The sequence below is a fragment of the Megascapheus bottae genome, chromosome 24, assembly GCF_031878675.1.
Source record: "Megascapheus bottae isolate mThoBot1 chromosome 24, mThoBot2.hap1, whole genome shotgun sequence".
NCBI lineage: Eukaryota > Metazoa > Chordata > Mammalia > Rodentia > Geomyidae > Megascapheus > Megascapheus bottae.
Genome location: NC_143532.1, coordinates 5,397,677 through 5,419,017, shown reverse-complemented (window position 1 = coordinate 5,419,017; position 21,341 = coordinate 5,397,677). Strand labels below are relative to the sequence as shown.

At 45.0% G+C, this 21,341-nt stretch overlaps 2 protein-coding genes across 4 annotated transcripts in view; one reads left to right on the top strand and one right to left on the bottom strand.

Annotated features, from left to right (window-relative positions):
• The window catches only part of Wwox (WW domain containing oxidoreductase), a 690,264-nt gene extending 688,171 nt beyond the window's left edge, over positions 1 to 2,093 (top strand). For all 3 annotated transcript variants that reach the window (XM_090357246.1, XM_090357248.1, XM_090357247.1), the window contains exon 9: positions 1,076 to 2,093. In XM_090357246.1, the coding sequence (XP_090213372.1) occupies positions 1,076 to 1,264 (189 nt within the window). In that variant the 3' untranslated portion in view covers positions 1,265 to 2,093. The remainder of the gene's footprint in view (positions 1 to 1,075) is intronic.
• Positions 2,094 to 2,163: 70 nt separating this feature from the next.
• Positions 2,164 to 21,341, bottom strand: part of Maf (MAF bZIP transcription factor) — a 246,257-nt gene continuing 227,079 nt past the window's right edge. Inside the window, exon 3 of the mRNA XM_090357251.1 lies at positions 2,164 to 2,334. The gene's annotated coding sequence lies outside the window, so the exon portion shown is untranslated. The remainder of the gene's footprint in view (positions 2,335 to 21,341) is intronic.

Below are 21,341 nucleotides of genomic sequence, written 5' to 3'. Positions count from 1 at the left end.
CCCCCCCGCAATAGAACATCCTTAATGCTTTTCCTAAGGGCAACCTTATTGCCTTTTCCCATCCCCTTTTGCAAGCCCACTCCCTATCAGCTGATAATTAGTTGGTGTAGCAAGGGCTGTGATGCCCATAAATAATCATAAGGTGCCAGATAAACTGTATTGGTTTTAAATTAGAGCTATGTGCACCTTGTCTGTCTATGAAGAGCAGCCTATTATTTTTAATTATGGCTTGCAAAGCAAAGTGATTTCTAACCCACTTTACAGCATCCCTGGCCACATTCTTGTCAGTCTGGATGACATGGTCCCCGAATTAGCCCCCACATACCTCATCACAGCCCCCAACCATACCTCGAAAGGTGGGTGGGAGCGAGGGATTTTGAGGGGGGCTAGAGGGAAGCATAGCCCCTGAGCCCCTTGTTCCATTATAAATCCAAGACAAATATGACACGTGGAGAGAGGTCTTTCTAGAAGCATCAATGACTGTGCCTGTACACATATGTATGAGGACTGGAGGGGAAGGGAGGGAGTCACACATTTTCACAGCTTTAAAAACCCCTTCTGTAGCAGCACCATGGGCAGAGTATAAAGGAAAGTTCTGGCACCAGCCTAACTCCGGTTTTTTCCCTGATGTGTGACGATTAAAAGTGTGTGTTTTTTTTTCTTAATTCCAATAAAAGGTTCTAGAAAGAGCGTGGCATCAAATTACATTACTTTTGGAGAAGTCAAGGGGTTGTGGATGGATTTGTTCTCAAGTGTTGGGAAAGGATGCTATCCATCTGTCTTTGGGTGGAAGTCATCTGACACAATAGACGGATAGGATGTCTTCATTTTCCAAGTCTTTTCTAGATGAGGTGTAAAAACTCACACCAGCCTTACAAGCAGCGTTTTATAGACTGGCTTTTCCAGGATGATCACCTCGTACTTTCCACAGCCCTGTGCTTGGAGTTCAGGACCGTTTGCCATGCTGACCTGGGTGGGAGGGTGGATGGGGATGTTTGTTAATTTCCAGATGGCTAGAATGAATGACATCATCTTATCCTTGTCTTTTTCTCCCCCCCCCCCCTCCAATTCCCAGCAACAGGGAGCTGCCACCTCGGTGTTCTGTGCTGCAGCTCCGGAGCTGGACGGACTCGGAGGGATGTATTTCAACAACTGCTGTCGCTGCCTGCCCTCCCCGGAGGCTCAGAGCGAGGAGATGGCCCAGGCCCTGTGGGTGCTCAGCGAGCGGCTGATCCAAGAGCGACTGGGCAGTCCATCCGGCTAAGCAGTGCTCAGCAGGCTGTGTGGGCCGTGCTCCTCGTGGATGTCCTGACAACCCAACCCTGGATCCTGGACCACCATGGCATCCTGGGAGTCCACAGGCCTCACACGCAGACCCGCAAGTCACAAGAACCCAGCGCCATGGCAACAAGCAGAAAAACACGTGAACTACCAAGGGGTAAAGAGATGTGGGGCGATGCTCTTTTTCTGGGGCTGAGCCGGCATGGTTCTCTTGGCCTTCTGGTGGTGGTCAGCTCCCTTGGTATGCGGGTTCCTTCTCCCGCAGTAGAAGCCCCAGCCGTTGGCTAGCACTCTTAGAATAGTTGATGTCCTGAGGTTCCAACAATATGCCAACACTGCCACCAGACACTGGCTTTCTCCTCTTGAGGGGGAGGGAGGAAATACATAAAAAAACAACAACTGTTCACCTTTCCATGAGGCATCAGTCTGAAAGATCGCTGGCCACTCCATCCACTGTCATCTTCAGGGAGGGGCTCTCAGAACAGGCTCCAGGGGGCCAAGACGGCGGCTCCAGAGGTAAAGTCCAATGGGTGGAGCTGAGGGGTCCAGGACTGCTGACTGGTCGTCAACTCCTTTGCCGAAGCTATACAAAAACTTCTTTAGAGATGATAACAAAGTTTGCAAATCGTACCCTAGACAGTGAGATGGGCAGAAATGGAAGAGCATCATGTCCCTCCAGTCTTCAAGCAGTTTCAAGGACACTCAGCTGGAAGGGGTCCCACAGCTTCTGATCCGCCTGCTTTACGCTTTGATGTTGGCTTCTGCCCCTTCTTCCCACCCCAGGCTTAATAAAAGAGCATGCTTGAATAGGATCAGCCGAAGTGTGTGTCATATGCTTAAATGTTCATTTCAGTGGCTTTTTTTGTTTTGTTTTGTTTTTAATTTGGTTTTCTAAAAAAGAAATTTAGAGGAAAAGAAAAATAAAGCGCTTCTTGTAGATGCCAGGAAAACACCCTTCTTGTTTCTCCTCTGAGTTTGTGTTTTGTGTTTGTGCTTTGTGTCAGTCCACGGGCCAAGATGTCTCACACAATTAGCATGCTGGCTTCATACTTTCTGTGAAAAGAAAGAAAGAGAACAGAATAATGACTATTGTAGAATTCTGCCCCCATACATTGTTGTTTTAATTACAACCCTCAATGGTTTATCCTTCTAGTATTAATGAGCCCTGGTGCTCCATCACCTGAGCCACACCTCCAGGCTGGCATTTTTGCTGGATAATTGGAGAGTAGAGCCTTAGGGTGTTTTCTGCCTGGACTGGACATCAAAGCATGATTCTCAAATCGCAGCCTTCTGAGTAGCTATGATTACAAGAACAAGCCTTCCCCACCTGTCCGTTCGCATTTGCACCGTGGTTTTCAGGAGAGAGGAGATAAAAACTCTTTTAAGATGCTCCCTAAGTCATACAGACCAAATCTTTATACATTCATTGATTCATTCAGAAAATATCCTGAGTGCCACAGCCTGGAAATTCTAACAGTAGAGCAGAAAGAATATGGGAAGTTCACTGCGACGAGAGTCTCTGATGAGATATATATCCTTGTTATTTCCTTCAGTAGTGGGATAGCCTCAAGATCAGCAGCCCAAATCCTCTGGGCCTCTGCCTTTGAGTCCAGTCCAGCAGGCAGAGCCTGCCTCCAGCCTCTCATCAAGCTGTCTCCTTCTTTAGATTATCCACATTATTCTGGGACGGTGGTAAGCATGCATTTCCGGCCCACTCCTTCTGGAGTCCACAGAAACAGCCCCCTTACTTCTCCTCCCCCTAACCACACCCTGACTGGCTCCTCCTGCTGATTCTTCATAGACCTTGCACCAGGTCTGTGAGAATTTGGCAATGGAAGAAGAGGATTCCCCTAAATCGAGAAACCCTAAGTCACTGTGCAAGGTGATTCATGCCTGTAATCCCTGCTCAAGGAATGTAGAGGTGAGAGGATCAGGGTTTGAGGCCAACCTTGGGGAAAAACATGAGACCCTACCTAAATAATAACTCAAGTGGAGGTATGGTTTCAGTGGTAGAGCACCTGCCTGGCAAGCAAGAGGCCCTGAGTTCAAGCACTAGTCACACACACACACACACACACACACACACACACACACACCCTATGTCATGGAGACCATGTCCCATAGTCCATTTATTTCTTCACTCAAAAATCACACAGAATGGGGCCGGGAGTTTGGCCTAGTGGTTAAAGTGCTTGCCTAGCATGCGCAAAGACCTGGGTTCGATTCCTCGGCACCACATACATAGAAAAAAGCCAGAATTGGTACTGAGGCTCAACTGGTAGAGCTCTAGCCTTGAGAAAGTCCAAGGATAGTGCTCAGGCCCTGAGTTCAAGCCCAGGACTGGCAATAACTAAATAAATAAAATAAAAAAATCACACAGAGTGTTCCAGCCCCTTCTGCCTTCAGACCTGCAAGCCTTTACGGTGACCTAGAGAGCAGCATTGCACATAGAGTACACTTTATCAGGCATGAGTTATTCACAGAGGAAGGCTAGTTGACTTCTCAAGTCCCTCCAATGTCTGGGATAAACTTCACAAGTCATGGCTGGGAACATGGATGTCGTGGTAGAATACCTGCCAGGTAACAAACAGCATTTATCTGGCAATACTGGGATCAGAATCCCTTCAATTCCGTGTTTCCCAATAGTCCCTCTCTGCTCTTTTGATTGTAAGTAGAACTGCACCAGCCTTGCTTGCCTGGGCTGAGTTTCTGGTGGCTTCAAGAACCAGAACTTTCTGAGGCTATTGAACACACCTCAAAATGGAAAGCAAGCAGGGGCCTCTGTGGTCATTTTCTTCTGAGTTTTGCTGTCTCTTTAAACCTCAAAGGTGGCCAGTTTCCACTTTCATGCCTGAGTAAGAGAGCTCTTGCTGCATTTCATCAATAGGAAGCAAGAAATTGAAGCATCTTCTGTCAGTGGCTGAAGCCTGTGGCTTGTGGTTTTGGTCTTTAAAATGGGGTGATGGACGGTTTTATTTTGAACTTCAATGGAGGAAGCCTGATTGCTTTCATGAAGGTCAATGCTAGGCCAGAAAACCTTGGCTTGCAAAATCACTGTCCATTCAGGTCACCAAGAAGGTACCATTTTTAGAAGTTTATGTTTAAAAAAAAAAGTATCTAAAATAGCACTATCTAGCCTGTGTATGAACTTTATGCCTAGCCAGTTTGGTTGAAATCACTTCAGAATACTAAATAATAACACAAAATAGGATCCACACAGTCACTGAAGAAACTGTCCTGAATTGTGTCTCAATGACGGAGCAACCACAAAGGTAGTTTTAAAAGCGTGGGGGAAGTGGGGGGTGGGGAAGGATGAAAATCCAACCATCCTGTAACACAGGCTTTTCCAGTCTTCATGGCATTTAGTTTCTCCACACACACCAAAAAAAATATCTCTCAAAATTTACAATGATTTTAGCAGATGTCTAACATTTCATGATACTCAGTAGTAGAAATTCATTTTCCTCCTAGGCAGACGTTTGGATTATTTCTTAGTATCTGTCAAGTTGCTAATTCACCCAGTGGTTCAGTCAGCATCTTTGTACATACAGCCTTTTCCTTCTGTGGATTTATCTCACCAGCAGACATTCACAGGCAGCAAATGTGTGGCTGGTGCTGTGAGGCCGAAAAACTAAAAGTGCTGGCCAGAAGGTCACAGCCACCCCACATGTATGCTTCTGTTGTTTATTGTCTCGTCTCAAGGAGGGCACCATGTACATTATTCTTGACTTATTTTAACATCCTGTTGTCCTAACCTATATTCCCTAGCAGCCAGCTTCCTTATTTAAAATACAAGCATTTGTCTGTCCTTTTCCCCCAGGATGGAGTTCATAATTTTAATTAGCATGGAAATTTCAGAGAGAGTCTACAGGGAGAGAGTTCTACTAGGAGAGTATCCATCCAGATGAGGACTTCATCTTTAACACATTATCCAAGCAGTGACCATCCTGCCTCTCCTCCTTTCTAGCCTTTCAGATGGACGCAGTATCTGCCCCATTTGAATGTGGTCCAAACCAAAGTCTCTTTCCCATTTACCCCAGTTGCCAGGCTCCCTGGGTAAAAGCATAGCTAATTTTTATGAAAACTGAGCCATACGAATCAATCAGAGAGACTGATTGGCTTCTCAACTCAACTCTTGACAGAGTCAGCCCTTGTGCTTCTGAGCTGTAAGGAAGAAAATGCTTCCAGCTATACTCCTTTTGATGAGAGGGGCTTTGTCCCTAACTCTGACTCCATTGCCATTGGTGGGTGTGTGAGAACGTGTCCTTTGACTTTGGGATAATGACAGTGTCTCATGTGGGGTTGAACATCCTGGAGGAGAAAAGCAACTTGGATAACATTCTGTTTCCTGAGTGCTAACCCATGGGTTTGCCACGTGCTTGTCTGAAACGCTGCCTTTGTGGGAGCAAAGTGGCTGTCCTCTCCCAGAGAGAAAACTGCTGGACTCTGGGATCAAGGCTTCTTGATGGTGCCCTCTCTGAGTCTGTCTCTCCTGCGTGCTTCCCCTCTGCACCTCCATCCCCTCTTGCCAGCTTACAAACTTCCCTCAGGACTCCATGAAGAGTTTACCAAACGAGGCTTTTGCCTTCACATCCTTCACAGGTGATTTGTGACATGGGCGTATTCAAAAGAAACGTCCATTAAGGACCTGAAATAGTGTTGAATCACCTTAGAAAGGATTGCTAAATTATCTTCTTAACAAAATGTCTTGCCGGTTTCATTAGAAAGTTCAAAATGTGTTGGACAGGGAAGAATCAAGAAAATCATAAGCCAGGCATGGTGATTCATGCCTGCAATCCTAGCTACTCAGGAGGCTGAGATCTGAGCATCAAAGTTCAAATCCAAACCCGGCACAAAAGGACCTGAGACTCTTATCTCCAATGAACCTCTAGAAAACGGGAAGTGGGGCTTGGCTCAAGGATAGGGAGGTAGCCTTGAGCTAAAGAGCTCAGGGGCAGCACCCAGGCTGAGTTCAAGCCCCATGAACCACACAAAAACAAACAAACAAAAAAACCAAGCATGAGCTACTATTTAATCAGGAAATAATTTGGTATGTTTTTCTCTATTTTCTTAGTGTATTTTTAAGATTGATCGGTATCTGGTAGTTTCTGTTTTTATATTTCTGTGATTATACATCCTATCCAATTTTATATATTCCAAATGAAATAAACTGGATCTTTGAACACCTTGATAATCTAGTGTTCAGTGAACAGATCAATCGACCATAGTTATTGAATCATTTTGTTGTTAGTGGAAGTAACTCCTTCCCTCACTGCATTTTATTCCCATAAATAATGATTCAGAAAATGATTTTGTATAAGACCTTGGATTTCTTCCCCCCTCCCTCATTCCAGTGAGGGCAGTACAGACCATTGCAAAGCTATTTTTCTAGCTACTGACCAGAAGCTTTCTCTGGTTGCCCGTGTGGCTGGCTTTTGATCTCTGCTGTGGGTTTTCTTTGGGAGAAGCAGGTTTCTTTCACCCAGGTGGCTCTGCTGTTGGTCCGTTTATTTCCCGCCCCTTATCCCGGATGATCTGCCTCTCTGGCACTCGGCAGTGCGACTCTCGCAGAGATGCCCACCGCGGCAGTGGCGAGGTGTGCAGCACTCCTGCCCGACTGAAGCCAAGACAGAGAGGACAGCGGCAGTGCTGTGTCAGCGGGATTGTTAAAAGGCTGAATACGGAAAACAGAAAGAAACCAGCCCCACTTGGGGTCAGCCAGCTTTGCCAAGCTTTCTGGTGGCATTCGTTGTTCTGCTTAAGAAGCGCCTGCGAAAGTTTGAAGACTTCCCTGGCCCTGCTTGGAAAGATTCAGCCTTCTCAGCCTGCTGTGCTGAGGCAGGGCTGGCTCCCAGACACAGTTCCGAGGACTGTCACCTGAGGTGACCTAGATCTGGAAGACTGGGTGTAAATCCTAAAAACAATTTTCAAGTCCTCGGAAGGCTCGGAAGATTGATAAACATGGGTGGTGTGTGTGTGTGTGTGTGTGTGTGTGTGTGTGTGTGTGTGTAACATTTTAGAATCCCCCAACTCTACTAACATACTCATAGATCTGAGAAATCCTGCTAAAAAACAATCATTCTATTTAACCACAAATCCTTTGAATACAGGCCACTGGATTTTGCTTCTGTTTGATATCTGTTTGTTAGCCAGAACAATACACTTTCCCTTGGGAATTGGAAGAAAATGTGTGTCTTAAAGCAATACTACTACTAATGAAAATCTGAGATCAGTGGGGCAAGGCTCTCTACCATAAGATAATGTTGTAGGAGAAAATTAATAGACTTAAACCATGTTTATAAAATAGGCTAAAAACAAAACAAAACCATAGGTCATGGAAATGTGTAGGGCAAGATCCTATTCATAAAAGCCGATCTGTGGGCCTATCCAGGTAAATTATGCACTGAGAGAAAGACAGAGAGGGAGCTGACAGCTGGTATAGGTGATCGATATCTCCAGAGAGAAGAAATGAAGATTTTTTTCCCTCTTAATGCTTACCTATATTTCTCATATTTTCTACAGCTAATGTATTAGCTCTATTAGTATTAAAAAAATAAGAATACTAAAGACAAAGACAAAACATGCCAGTGACCCTAAAATTTGCCCAACTGTGAGTATTACAGCCTTGCTGTGAGCTGATTCGGATGCAACCAGGTGAACTGACCTTCTAGAAAGTTCTTTGGGGCTGAGGTACTAAGAGATGAGGTGGCTTGTGAAATTCACAGGACAAGAGTGGGAGGGGACTTTAAACCTGTGCCACACAAACAAAAAGGTATTTGACAAAATGAATGCAGGTGGGTTACTTTGGTGTGACTTCATTTTAGCTGGCTGAATTCCCCTTTCCTTCCTGTGTATATATGCATGCCATCTCCTTGTGGCTTCCGTCAGGCGGGTATCCAGGGAGAGACTTTGCTGTTAAGAGTGTGACCTTCTGCAAGCTTGAATAACAGACTCCCATAGTTCAAGCCTTCACCTCTCTTCTCCAGTGCACTCCTATTAACCTTGAATGTTCACACTCAGCTTTGAGAAGCTGGAGTGTGCCTGTGTGACAACCCTTTTCTATGTTCTGCTTAATGGTCACTTGCTAAAACTTTGGAGGAAGCTGAAGTACTGATTTATTTATCCACTTGGTCTCTGCTGGTATGATTTAAAAAATAACAACAGCAACATATGATTAAAAAATTAAAACAATACACCCTATGTTACTGTGAATGGCTAACTGATCATCAAATAGTGTAGAAAGAAATAGATATTAAAAACAGTTAGCAGCAACATTAGTATAGCTATTGAGAGGGGAGAAATCCTGGATGGAAAGTTCTTGGTATCAATAAAAACAAATAGCTTTCTACCAGGCACATCCTTCTTAGCTATGTGACTGGAGACACCAAGACACAGTTTTCCCCTCTAAAGCAAATCAGAAACCCCCAGCTCATTTGCATTTTACCCCTGTGCAGCTTAAGGCCATAGGATTTAATTAATGTTTCTGTTTTCTTTCTTTCTATGTATGTATGTATGTATGTATGTATGTATGTATGTATGTATGAATTTTTGTGGTCACAGAGCTTCAATTCTGGGCCTGGGCACTGTCTCTGAGCTCTTTTGCCCAAAGCAGCACGCTACCACTTCAAGCCACAACTTCACTTCTAGTTTTCTGATGGTTTGGAGGAGTTAAGAGTCTTCCAGTCTTTCTTGCTTCTGGCTTCAAACTGTGATCCTCAGATCCCAACTTCCTGAGTAGCTACGATGATGTGTATGAGCCCTCAGTGCCTGGCTTAATGTTAAATTTAAACCCTCACCTCCAGACCCAAGGACTCCACGCCTGAGCCTAGATGACAGGTTTTGGTAGAGCCGTGAAAACAGCCATAACACCGCAGTCAAGGACAACTGTGCTCATTTGAGAGGCAAGCATTTTGCGGGGTGTCTCTTGCAGGGTGCGTTAGAGAGCTACCTGCCTCTACCTCTACAGTTAGAGCTGATTTTCTGTTGTCTGTGGGAGTCACTCTGCTCGTAAAAATGTCACAGCATTCTGAGCAGCCTGAAGACCAGGAGGCTGTAGTTCTGTGCTGGGCAATGAGGAGGGACTAATGGTGTGACACCTAGGCTGTGTGGTGTTGTGTCCACCCATCTGTGGAGAGGGGAGGGAGGATGGGGCAGGTCCAACCAGATGGCAGGTAGCCCCTGGAGCCAGGGAGTTGCTAATGGACCCATCCAAGACAATGGTGATGCCCACAGGTGAGAGGGAAGCACTTGGTGCCTCTGGATTCTTCTCTCTGCTTCAGAGTGAAAGATGCCAGTGATGAGTTGAGGCCTGAGTTCACTTTCTCACAGAAGAACCAAGAATCTGGGCTTGAGCTGTGAGCAGCAGTCCATCCATTAACGAGACTCCTTTTTTTTTTTTTTTAAAGATGATTCCTCTATTGGGACTTGAACTTTGGGCCTTACACACTCCCTTAAATTTTTGTTTTAGTTTTTGTTTTGCTCAAAGCTGGCTTTCTACCACTGGAGCCACACCTGCTTTTCTGGCTTTGTGGCTGGTTAGTTGGAGATAGGTCTCATGGAGTTTTTTGCCCAGGCTGGCTTCAAACCATGATCCTCAGATCTCAGCTTCTGGAGTAGCTAGGTTTACAGGGGTGAGCCACTCGCTAGAGGACCCCAGCAGAGACTCCATTTTTTTTTTGCCAGTCCTAGGCTTCAGCTCAGGGTCTGAGCACTGTCCTTGGACTTTCTCAAGGCTAGAGCTCTACCAGTTGAGTCTCAGCACCACTTCTGGCTTTTTTTTCTATGAATGTGGTACTGAGAAATTGAACCCGGGTTTTCGTGCATGCTAGGCAAGCACTCTACCACTAGGCCGGACTCCCAGCCCCAGAGATTCCATTTTTATAGGTCATTTACATGTGGTGTGGAGCACAGAGCTCTGTTACCTAACTTAAAAGGATCCTGATCAATTGTGCAGGATAGTATACAAAATGATAATGTGTAACAAACATACTCCATGGAAACCCAGTGGGCACATCAGTGTAATCTCTGTGAAACCGGCTTTCAGGTTCCATTGTGGACATGGGATCAGATGTCCTCTCTCAGAGCTGCATATCTAGGGCACTGTAAACAATAAAGCTATAGATAACAAATGGTCTACATGCAGTAAATGTGAGTCCCATGGGATGAGAGAAAAGGGACCTACTGGGAACCTCCCTGGGAGGGCCTGAGTACCAATAACATTCCCCATCATTAAAAAAAAAATTAAAAAACTAACAGACAAGAGACGAAAGGTTCAACACGAACAAAAGAGGATCCGCCATGGATTTGTGCTTTCATTGAACATTTTGAGATACTCATCACCGTTTTCGCAGCCTCTAAACTTCCTTCTTGGGGAAAGACCCTCTTAATTTTTAAGGTCTCAGGGGCTCTTTTCACATGGACTTTGTCTGAGGATAGCATCTCCCTTTACGTGCATGGACCACACACATCAGTCTCTCCAGAGACTGCAAATTGGGAGACTCCTAAGCTGCGAAGCATGGATAGATCAGCAGAAACCACACAATTAATTTCATTTTTGCCCTCAGCCAGATTACAAACAAAGACCCTGGAGATGTCTGGAAAATTAATTTATTAAAGGGCAATCGCTTGATAACATGCAGGATGGTAGAAATGCGTATGTCCAATATCTTATAAAACAGTTGGCAATCACATAATAGAGCATTCGTTGTCAATTTAGTAGCATGTCTTCTACTCAGCAAATACTTGTCAAATAGTTTATTGTTCCTGAACCAACAGGCTTTAATTACTTTTAATGCCCATTTTTGTTTTCAGTGTAATATGAGTTAGATTAGTTTATAAAAACAGTCCGTTTTGCAAGTCTCTTCCTTGGGCCCTCCTGAAGACAGCTGTACAAGTTCAAGTTCTTGGTCTTAGACAAGACAGCCTCCTGTATCCCAGCACACAATAGTAATGGCAGCCCCACTTTTGAACACCTAGCCAAAGACTAGCCCTCACCAGTGGCAGACTCCATCTTGAACCCAAGCCAGTCTCAGCCACCCAATTCTTCTCAGGAGCTCAACCCCTTGGCTGACTTTGTGACAGAATGTGAGCAGACTCCGAAGCAGTTGCTCAAAGTGGCCAAAGGAAGCAAAGATTTTTTTTTTCTCAAATGTGAGTCTCCAGGTTGAAAGCTACCAGCACAGCTCCTCTAACGGAGTCCTTGGTTTGCATGGCGCAGCTTCTCACCTGCCCGACTCTGTGACGTGCTCTGGGGAACAGCAAGGAGAATGAAGCTTGGTGGCAATGGCTCCGATGTTGGCAGTTTTAGGCTTTGAGCTAAGCTGACCTAATGAGGCGGGGTTGTTACCAGTGTGAAACAGAATGAAGACAAATGCCAGCACCATGGCCTCAGAGGCACTGGGGTGGGACAGAACTGTGCCTGTGACACCTCGCTCCCAACAGCGAGATGCAGGAGCAGAGGGGCCCACTGACAGCTGAGCTGTCCTGGAACCCAGGGTCCTGGCATGGGTCTCTCAAGGCTGAAATGGAACTCCATGGTCTCTACTCACCAATTTGGTTAATGGGTCGTAGAGTGGGCTTTGATCTTCCAGCACACACACCTGATTTCCATATGAATTCTTTCTTTGTATTTCTCCCTGCTAGGACTATGGGCCTCTCCAGTCCTCTCAGTGCAGGACTCTCATCTAGCTCTGATGATCTAGTCCAGTGAATGGACTCCTTTCTCTCTTCTTCCTTTAAAGGCACTAAAAGGAACTCCTACATATCCTTCAAAACCCCCGAAGGACATCTACTAGCCAACTATTCCTGCTTTTTGGTCCCATTGAGTCCTTCCTCTCCTCTACTATTTGGGTGACCACACCATTTGGGTTTATTTGCTTTAGCCTCTGTGTGTCCCATATATCCAGGAGATGAATGAAATAACCCTGAGATCCCAGCCTGATGCACCATTTTGAGACATAGAAGGGGCTCAGTGGATGTGACTGGGACCAGGTTCTGAGGCTGGGCAGGAGCCCTCAGTCCCTTTGCTTGTCCTTCTTCCCATGATTCCTCTCCTCTCCCCTTAGGCCTCCATTTGGCCAGCATTCTCTGCTGAAGACAGGACAGCATTTTGCAGCTCCTTCTTTGGAGTTAAAATAATAGTAGTAATAATAATGACGATGATGATGACAACGACCACAACAAAGCCCCCAGACCCCACAGCAATGACTCCAGGCCCTGCAGGGACACCTATAGTCCTGTCTACCACTAGACAGAGATAGCAGGCACACCAGGACATTTCTAATTAAATTCTTTGAGTGCATATACTTGACCTCATTTCAATGATGCCATAAATCTGAAGGAAGAAAGAAAGGAAAAAAGACCCTCCGATCCAAAGTTTTCAACAATGCTTCTGAGGTGATGCAGAACAGGGGTTCTACCTCTTTACTGCAAGCTCGCCATTCGCTTTGATCGCCACAGCAGATCTGGAGACAGGGTTACGAAAAGGCCACTGACCATTTCAATTAAAATGTTTTCAGGGATTTCTAAATAATAAACGGAACTCGCTTATAATTACAGATGAAATCATAATTAAAGACAACCCTCATAATCCTGTGTGTAATGTTACAGCTCGCTGTGGGTGTCCGTGTACCAAGACAAATATCTCCCCAAGTTGGGGAACCACAGAAACAATTAAAGAATAAATCCTGGGCTCCTATTAACACCCGGCTCTATTAACTGACTCGGTCATTGGTCACATTAAAGCCCCGTGGAGTTTGCTGGTGGCTTGGGAGGGAGCAGTCTGGGTCCTGCGCAAATGAAGCTGTAATTCCACATGGTAAATCTCGGCTGTAATTGGGTAATAAGCAAAGTCGGTGGCAAATAAGCAGCAGGAATGACTGGTGGGAGGGTGGTGGGTTTTCTTCTTTCTCATTTGCATGGTTCTTCTCTTGGGGGCCCTATGGTGGCTTGTTCCTCTCTCTCCTCTCTCTCCTCTCTCTTCTCTCTCTCTCTCTCTCTCTCTCTCTCTCTCTCTCTCTCTCTCTCTCTCTCTGTCTCTCTCTCTGTCACTCTCTCTCTCTCTGTCTCTCTCTCTCTCTCTCTGTCTCTCTCTCTCTCTCTCTCCTCTTTCTTACTCTGTCAATTTCTTTCTTTGTCTCTGTCTCTCTCTCAGCTGTGCTGTACTTCAAACTCAGGATCTCATCTTGCCCTTGCTAGGCCGGTGTTCTGTCCTTTGAATCATACTCCTGGGTAATATACAATATATTTATGCTTTAAAGAAATCACTTTCTAGGCCAGATGTGGTGGCTCTCACCTGTAATCCTAGCTACTCAAGAGGCGGAGATCTAAGGATCAAGGTTCAAAGCCAGCCCGGGCACAAAAGGACCTGAGACTCTTATTTCTAATTAACCTCCAGAAAATGGGAAGTGGGGCTGGGCTCAAGGGTAGGGCGGTAGCCTTGAGCTGAAGAGCTCAGGGACAACGCCCAGGCCTAATTCAAGCCCCATAACCCACCAAAATAAAATCACTTGATGTGAAACTAATCTCTGACCAAATGCTCTGTATTTTCATTTGCTTGCTGTGGCCACTGTGACAGACAGGACGTCAGACCCGAATTTGACCCCACTCTACTCCATCCCTTTCCTACTTCCTCTGGCCCCTCTGTGAGCCTGAACCCACGGTGGGGTAACCACTAGGGAGCCCAGGAGAAACACTGCTTCATCCTGTAACATCCTGTTGCCTTGACCCTGTGGCTGGGAACCCAGGAGGTCTGAACACCTCTGCAGACTTGGTTTCTCATCGTCAGGACCAGCTGCTGGTCACACCCAGCTGTGGTTTGCCACATTGGCCGAGACTGTGTCCACATCCGTTGTACCACTGAAAAGTGCAAAGTTCAAGCTGTTTACAGGTTCTGATTTCCTTTCTTCTCCCTCTCCTCTCCTCTTCTCTCCCTTCCTCCCTCCCTCCCTCCCTCCCTTCCTTCCTTCCTTCCTTCCTTCCTTCCTTCCTTCCTTCCTCCTTTCCTTCCTCCTCTCCTTTCTTTCTTTCTTTCTTTCTTTCTTTCTTTCTTTCTTTCTTTCTTTCTTTTTTTCTTTCTCTCTCTCTTTCTTTCTTTCTTTTCTTTCTCTCTCTCTCTCTCTCTTTCTTTCTTTCTTTCTTTCTTTCCTTCCTTCCTTCCTTCCTTCCTTCCTTCTTTCTTTCTTTCTGTACTGGGATCGAACTCATGGTCCCATTCTTGCTAGACCAGGGCTGCCGTGTCAGCACATACCAGATCTGTTGTTCTTTCTTCAGTTAGTTTTTCAGGTAAGCACTTGTGCCAGTCTGGTCAGAAGATTTCTAAGCTTGATCTTCCTTCCTGAGTAGCTAGGTTCCAGGTGTGCACCACAATACCCGACGCAGAAGTCCTGACTTTCCAACCCCTTGTTCTACCAGATTCATCTCCACTGCTTCCCACCAGGTAGCAAGGGAGAGATGTCTTCTCCCCATTACTAATGTTGCTGACCATCTTAGCCTGCTCAGGACTGAGGGTTTTCCTGAGATGGGGGACGGTCCACACTTAAACAGGCCAGGTCTCAGGAAGCCCAGACACACTGGGCACCCTACTGCCATGACCACTGTTGGAGCTTTCAGGGGGTGAGGACAGCATTTGAGAGAAATAATTGTCCTAAAATTCAAATTCCAAGCCATCAGTTGAAAGAAAACAGCTAGACAGGGTGGAATGGATGAGGTAAACTCTAGATTTTCTTTCTTTTCTTTTTTTGGGGGGAGGAGGGGAGTCATGGGGCTTGAACTCTGGGCCTTGGCGCTGTCCCTGAGCTCTTTAACTCAAGGCTACCACCCTACCCTTTGAGCCACAGTGCCATTTCCTGTTTTCTAGTGATTAATTGGAGATAAGAGTCTCATGGCTTTGTAGTACCTGGGCTGGCTTTGAACCGCAATCCTCAGCTCTCAGCCTCCTGAGTAGCTAGGGTTACAGGCATGAGCACTGCGCCTAGCTAAACCTTAGATTTTCAACCAACAGCCCAAGTAGTCCTTCATGTCCATACAGACATTTCCTGGGCCATGCAAAGCAACAGGTCCGTAAACTAATAGGAAAATTCACTTCCTCCCTTCCTTCCTTCCTTCCTTCCTTCCTTCCTTCCTTCCTCCCTCCCTCCCTTCCTTCTCCCTCTTCCTCTTCCTTCTTTTCTCTCTCCATACATCCATTCATCTACCCATTCAACTATCCACTGACCCATCCATTTGTCCATCCATCCATCTAACCATCCACCTGCCTCCCCATATGTTCATCCATCTATCCATCTGTTCATCTACCTATCCATCTACCCATGCACCCAACTATCCACACCGTCCATCTTTTCAGTAACTTTTCCTCCCCCTCTCCATAATTCTGACTGATGACTCTGTGCCAGGTAGGGTCTTAGGCTCTCAGGTAGCTTCTGTTGTAGTGCAATCCACATTCTCCAGACAGGAGACCAAGTAAACAAAAGTAAGTTCTGCACAAGAGAACACCAGCTAGCAATACGTACGATGATGAAACAAAAGGCAGTGTGAGGAAGTGGGGGAGTTGTCACTTTAGGGCACCCTCCCCTAAAGTGGGAGAACGTCCAGTGAGCTGAGAACTGACAAGAAGAAATGCCGAGTATTGTGGAGCTAAAGGCCAGTTTAAGAATCCTGAGGCAAGAAAGAATCTGGCATAGTTCAGGATTTAGTAGATGGGTCAAAAGGGATATAGTGTACGGAGGAAGAGGAATGTTCCCTCTTGGCATGTTGACAGAAAAGGAAAATAAACCTGGGCTTAGTGGGTCACCTCCATCTCCCCAGAGAAGTCATGCCTGGTGTCTCCTTGTGAACCCAGTGGCTTTGCTTCTGCATCAGGGAGATGTTGCTTTCCCTAGCCATTCCTCTGGGAAAGGCTCCTCTGGGTTAGTAGCTGCATGCATGAAACTCCTGTTTCAGTTTGCATCAAAAATATCTAATTAAAAATGCAAGATGGGTCAAACACTGATTGATTCGTGCCAAAATGCCTAGCTACCCAAATGGCTGAGATCTGAGGACTGTAATTCAAAGTTAATCTAGGCTGGAAAGTCCAGGAGACTCTTATCTCAAATTCACCAGCCAAAACAAATACAAAAATAAAAACAGAAGAGGTAGCATGTCAGCCTTGAGTGAAAAACTAAGGGACAGGGCCGGGAGTTTGGCCTAGTGGTTAAAGTGCTTGCCTAGCATGCACAAAGACCCGGGTTAGATTCCTTGATACCACATATATAGAAAAAGCAGGAAGTGGTGCTGAGGCTCAAGTGGTAGAGTTCTAGCCATGAGAAAGTCCAAGAACAGTGCTCAGGCCCTGAGCTCAAGCCCAGGACTGGCAAAAAAAAAAAAGCTAAGGGACAGTGCCAAGGCCCGAGTTCAAGCCCCAGCATCAGCATAGATAGATAGACAGATGGATACATAGATGATAGATAGACAGACAGATGATACAAAGATACGGAGATACATAGATAATAGCTAACTACTACAGTTAGACTAGCAGAACACCTGCAAAGGGTTAAGAGAAGCATTTAGAATTAAATGATGCTACCTGATCATAAATGTTGCTTTTGGAATTGGAAGCAATTTTCTCTTCCCTGCAGTCTTACAAATATGATACTGTCTTTGAAATAATAACTCCATTTCAGAAAGCCCAAGTTCTCCCACTTCTTTTAGCTCTCTTAATTTCTTACATGATTCCCCTGGTTTTACAAGTATTTTTAATAGACTGATGTTCCAGATTCTTCCACCCAGTCAAATCCTTTCATAATCAGACTCTTGTTTTTCCGTAGGAATTTAATTCCTCTGCAGAATTGTAACATGGATTGGACTGCTCTCGTTTACATTTCCTGACATGTTTCCCTCCCCTGAAGATTAACTTAACTATCGCTTGGTTCTTTCTCAATCCTTTTCATCTCATTTTTGCTTAAAAAAATAAAAAAAAGATTCTGATTTCATTTAGTTGGATATCTTACATACTGTTTTCTGAACACAGAGATATTTTTTATTTGCCCTGAGAATGTGGCTTAATGTTCAGCCTCTAGCATTCCTCTAGTGAGATTTTGATGATGCTCAGACTTGGCTGAAATTAGCACAATGATGGCAAAAAACATAATTCTCTCCCTCTCTCCCTCTCTCCCTCTCTCCCTCTCTCTCTCTCTCTCTCTCTCTCTCTCTCTCTCTCTCTCTCTCTCTCTCTCTCTCTCTCACACACACACACACACACACACACACACACACACACACACACACACACAAATTGGACTCGGTGAGCTGACTATTGTTGCTCATTTGAATCATGTGTGTGAGCGTCTCAATGAAAGGTTGTCTAGAGAACACTTGTGTCCATCAGGTAACATTAGGTATTATTTGGTAAGAATTAAAAAAAAAATAACATGGGGCTGGGAGTGTGGCCTAGTGGTAGAGTGCTTGCCTAGCATACACAAAGATCCAGGTTTGGTTCCACAGTACCACATACATAGAAAAAAAGCCAGAAGTGGTGCTGTGGCTCAAGTTATACAGCTCTAGCCTTGAGAAAACTCAAGGACAGTGCTCAGGCCCTGAGCTCAAGGCCAGGACTGGCAAAAAGAAATGAACATAACCAGAAGAATTTTAACTCATTACTTAAATGACTCTGATTTCTCAAGACTCAGCTTTAAAAATTCTCTTTCCAGTTGCTTTCCTGCCCCTCTAATCCATCTTCTTGTTACTCTCTTGTTTGTTACTTTCCTTTCTCCTTATCTCCTTCCTTCTTCCTTCCTTCCTTGCTTTCCTTTTTCTTTCCTCCCATTCTTCCTCCTTCCCTTCCTCCCTCCCTTCCTTCTACCCTCTCTTCCCAGATCATTTGTGACTTGCCCTTCTGCATTTTGTTTGGCTTGTCTTTGCCATAATTTTATGTTCTACAAGTCTATCACATAACCATTCCTAGCCCAGGGCCTGACACAAAGAATTGTTTCATAAAAGTTTGTGGAATCATTTTGTAGATGGTTTTGCTCCCCAGTTCTCTAGCCTGTCCTATTTCCAGCACCTTCTCATGATTTCTGTTTTTAATTTGTAATAAATTATCCTCACCACATGACTGCCATAGTACTTTGGCAGAAGTATTGACACGCACTACTCTTGCTCTTTCTGTGTGTGTGTGTGTGTACGTGTGTGTGTGTGTGTGTGTGTGTGTGTGTGTGTGTGTGTGTGTTTAGTGCAGTCCTTTTATTTCTGGGTGGTATCAAGGCTTGTTCAGCCTGTTTGTTTGGCTGGCGTTCTACCATCTGAGCCATGCCTCCTGTCTGACCTTTTCTGGTTTTTTGGGAAAAGGATTTTCATTGATTATTGCCTAGCCTGGCTTTGGATCATGCTTCTTCAGATCTTTCTCCTGAATAGTTAGGATTATGGGCATGAGCCTCTAGTGCTTGTCAGAGACCCTTTCTTCAAACAAAACCCTCCACAAAGGCCCTGAAGACATGGTGGGCTGTCCCACTGTGACCCCCATATGCCAAGCAACACTGGAAAGAAACCATTTTAGTAGATGTCCATGAGCCCTCTGTTTCCTAGATCAGCTCTGCTGGTCTATAAAGGATGGAATGGTGATGGTGACTATTTGAAGGCTATACGGTCAATGCCAGGGCCATCAGTTCTAACCTCGTGGCACGAAAGCAGCGACAGCAGACAGAAACAAATGTAAATGGCCAGGTTCCAATAAAACATTATTGGCACCCATTGATTTGAATTTCATATGTGCTTCATGTGTCACAATACACAACTTCCTTCCCACCATTAGCCTATTAAAAAAACAACACCAACAACAAATTGATTTGGGGCTTGGAATTTGGCCTAGTGGTAGAGTACCTGCCTAGCTCATACATAGAAAAATCTGGAAGTGGTGCTGTGGCTCAAGTGGTAGTGCTCTAGCTTTGAGAAAGTCCCAAGACAGTGCTCAGACACTGAGTTCAAGTCTCAGGACTGGCAACACAATAACAACAACAAAAAAAACCCAACAAGTTGATTTGGCCCGTGGACTAAAGTCTGCCCATCTTTGATTAGAAAAATCTAAAAAAGGAAAGAAAAAGATGTGTCTGTTCTTGCCTCTATTTGCACATTTAGGGGCAGATGGTTTCAACTCTCCCCTCAAGCCTGGGCTGAAACTGAAAGTGGCGCATAAAGGGGAATCAAGTTAGACGTAATTAATTGAACACATCCTACTTTGGGACAGTTGCATAAGATGGTAAGTAAGTTTCAGCACTTACCCAGGATTCCCCAGTCCTGCTGGAAACAGGGGAAATGCCCCTTTGAGGGACGATTGTGACTATTGTGTGGACACCAGTGATTACTTCAGTCCCAGCCCTGTAGCCATGGCTCTTAGAACTCACAATCTGCCAAGGCACCTGAGCGGACCTTCTCCGCCTCCCTTCTACCCCACAGGGCTCAAACTCTCCCCAGTTCATGCTCTCCCCAGTCCTGCTGTTCTGCTCTGCCCACTACCCTCTACCAAGATGGCCTGGGACTGGCTCCCAGCTTGGCTTGGCTTCCTCCTTGGTGAAAGCATTGTTTACTTTTCTTCTGCAATTTTCCCGAATGTACAGCGATGTCTCCTTAAATATCTCAATCAGTCTTCTTCAAGCCCCACGCTAGTTTTCTCAGTAGTTCACAATGCCTATGGCATCTCTCTTCTACTATACTCCTGGACAGGAGTGTGTGTGTGTGTGCGTGCGCACTCTTTGGCTTTACAGCATATATAAGCTGTTATAGTCATTTAATGTAACAGCTGATATAGTCATTTAATATAATAGCATCAATATTTTTTCCTTTCGGTTCATTCTCTTAGTGAAGCAAACATCACTCTCTGATTTCATAATATTCCAACTAGGAATCAGCTTTTGTTTTATTTAATCATTTTTCTTTGTTTTATTGAGCATTTGTTTCTAATGTGCTACTGTTATAAATAATATGCCAAGCAACACCTTTGTGCCCAGGTGACTTTTATTGTATCTTAAATTACTTATTTATGGTTGATGGCTACAGGTGGAATGACTCTGAACATTTTAGAGGTAGCTATATATTTTTAAGGAAAAGATATTGTCAGAGTCTGTGTTGAATGATATGGTTTCTATTGACTTTCTGCTTTTTGTAACTGGCTTACAATCTTAGTCCTTGAATTGCTTTCCCAGGGAGAAGAATACTTAAGGAAATTTCTGTTCAGCGTGTCATCAAATCATGCACTTCCCTTCCCTTCAGAGCCGTCGGCTACAAAGCCTACCAGAGCAAGTACATGGACCAACCTTTTGTTTCAGAACACAAATACCAGCTAGACCATTTATCATTTTTCCTGACCTTTCGGAGTTTGTCAGCTTGTCTGTGATCTATTGCCAAACCTAACTTCTTTGTTTTAAGAAAAATTCCAGCAATGGAATCCCCAAGTCAACTCATTCACAACTGTGGTGCAGAATGATGCTGTAATAATTCACTTTGAGAGCCCTGGAGAGATCGGGTAGTCAAGTCAGCTTCTTGTCCCTGGCCCCTGGTCTCCTATTGTCCTACTGAACAGGTACGGGATGGTGACTTTTGAAAATGTCTTCTTTCTAAGTACACCACAGTGAACTGGCCCCCTGGCTTCCCTTATCTACTTAGCTACTGCTAATTACCCATCAAATGTAACTATGCCCATTCATATGTGTACACGCGCCTGCACACACACACACACACACACACACACACACACACACACACGCAGCTGTGCATTTGAAGAAGTCCCTACAAGTCATGCATTGACCTTCGTCCAAGAATCGGGCCTTTGGGTTTGCAGTATGTGAAATGGCATCCAGAGGCCAGCTCAGCCTGTAGTTGTCTCTCTGCAGAGATGAGCTCAGGATGGGTATCAGAAGACCTTGCTGTATTTGCGGAAACAGCTACTTTCTGGGTATCGGGACAACAGAGAATTAACTACTTGCCTTATTTTTATTTTTTTTTTCAGAATGACTAAATACCAGATTCATCCTGAAAAAACCATTTGGCACTGATTCTCCATGCTTTCAGACACAGGGTACTGTCACCTCCCAGAA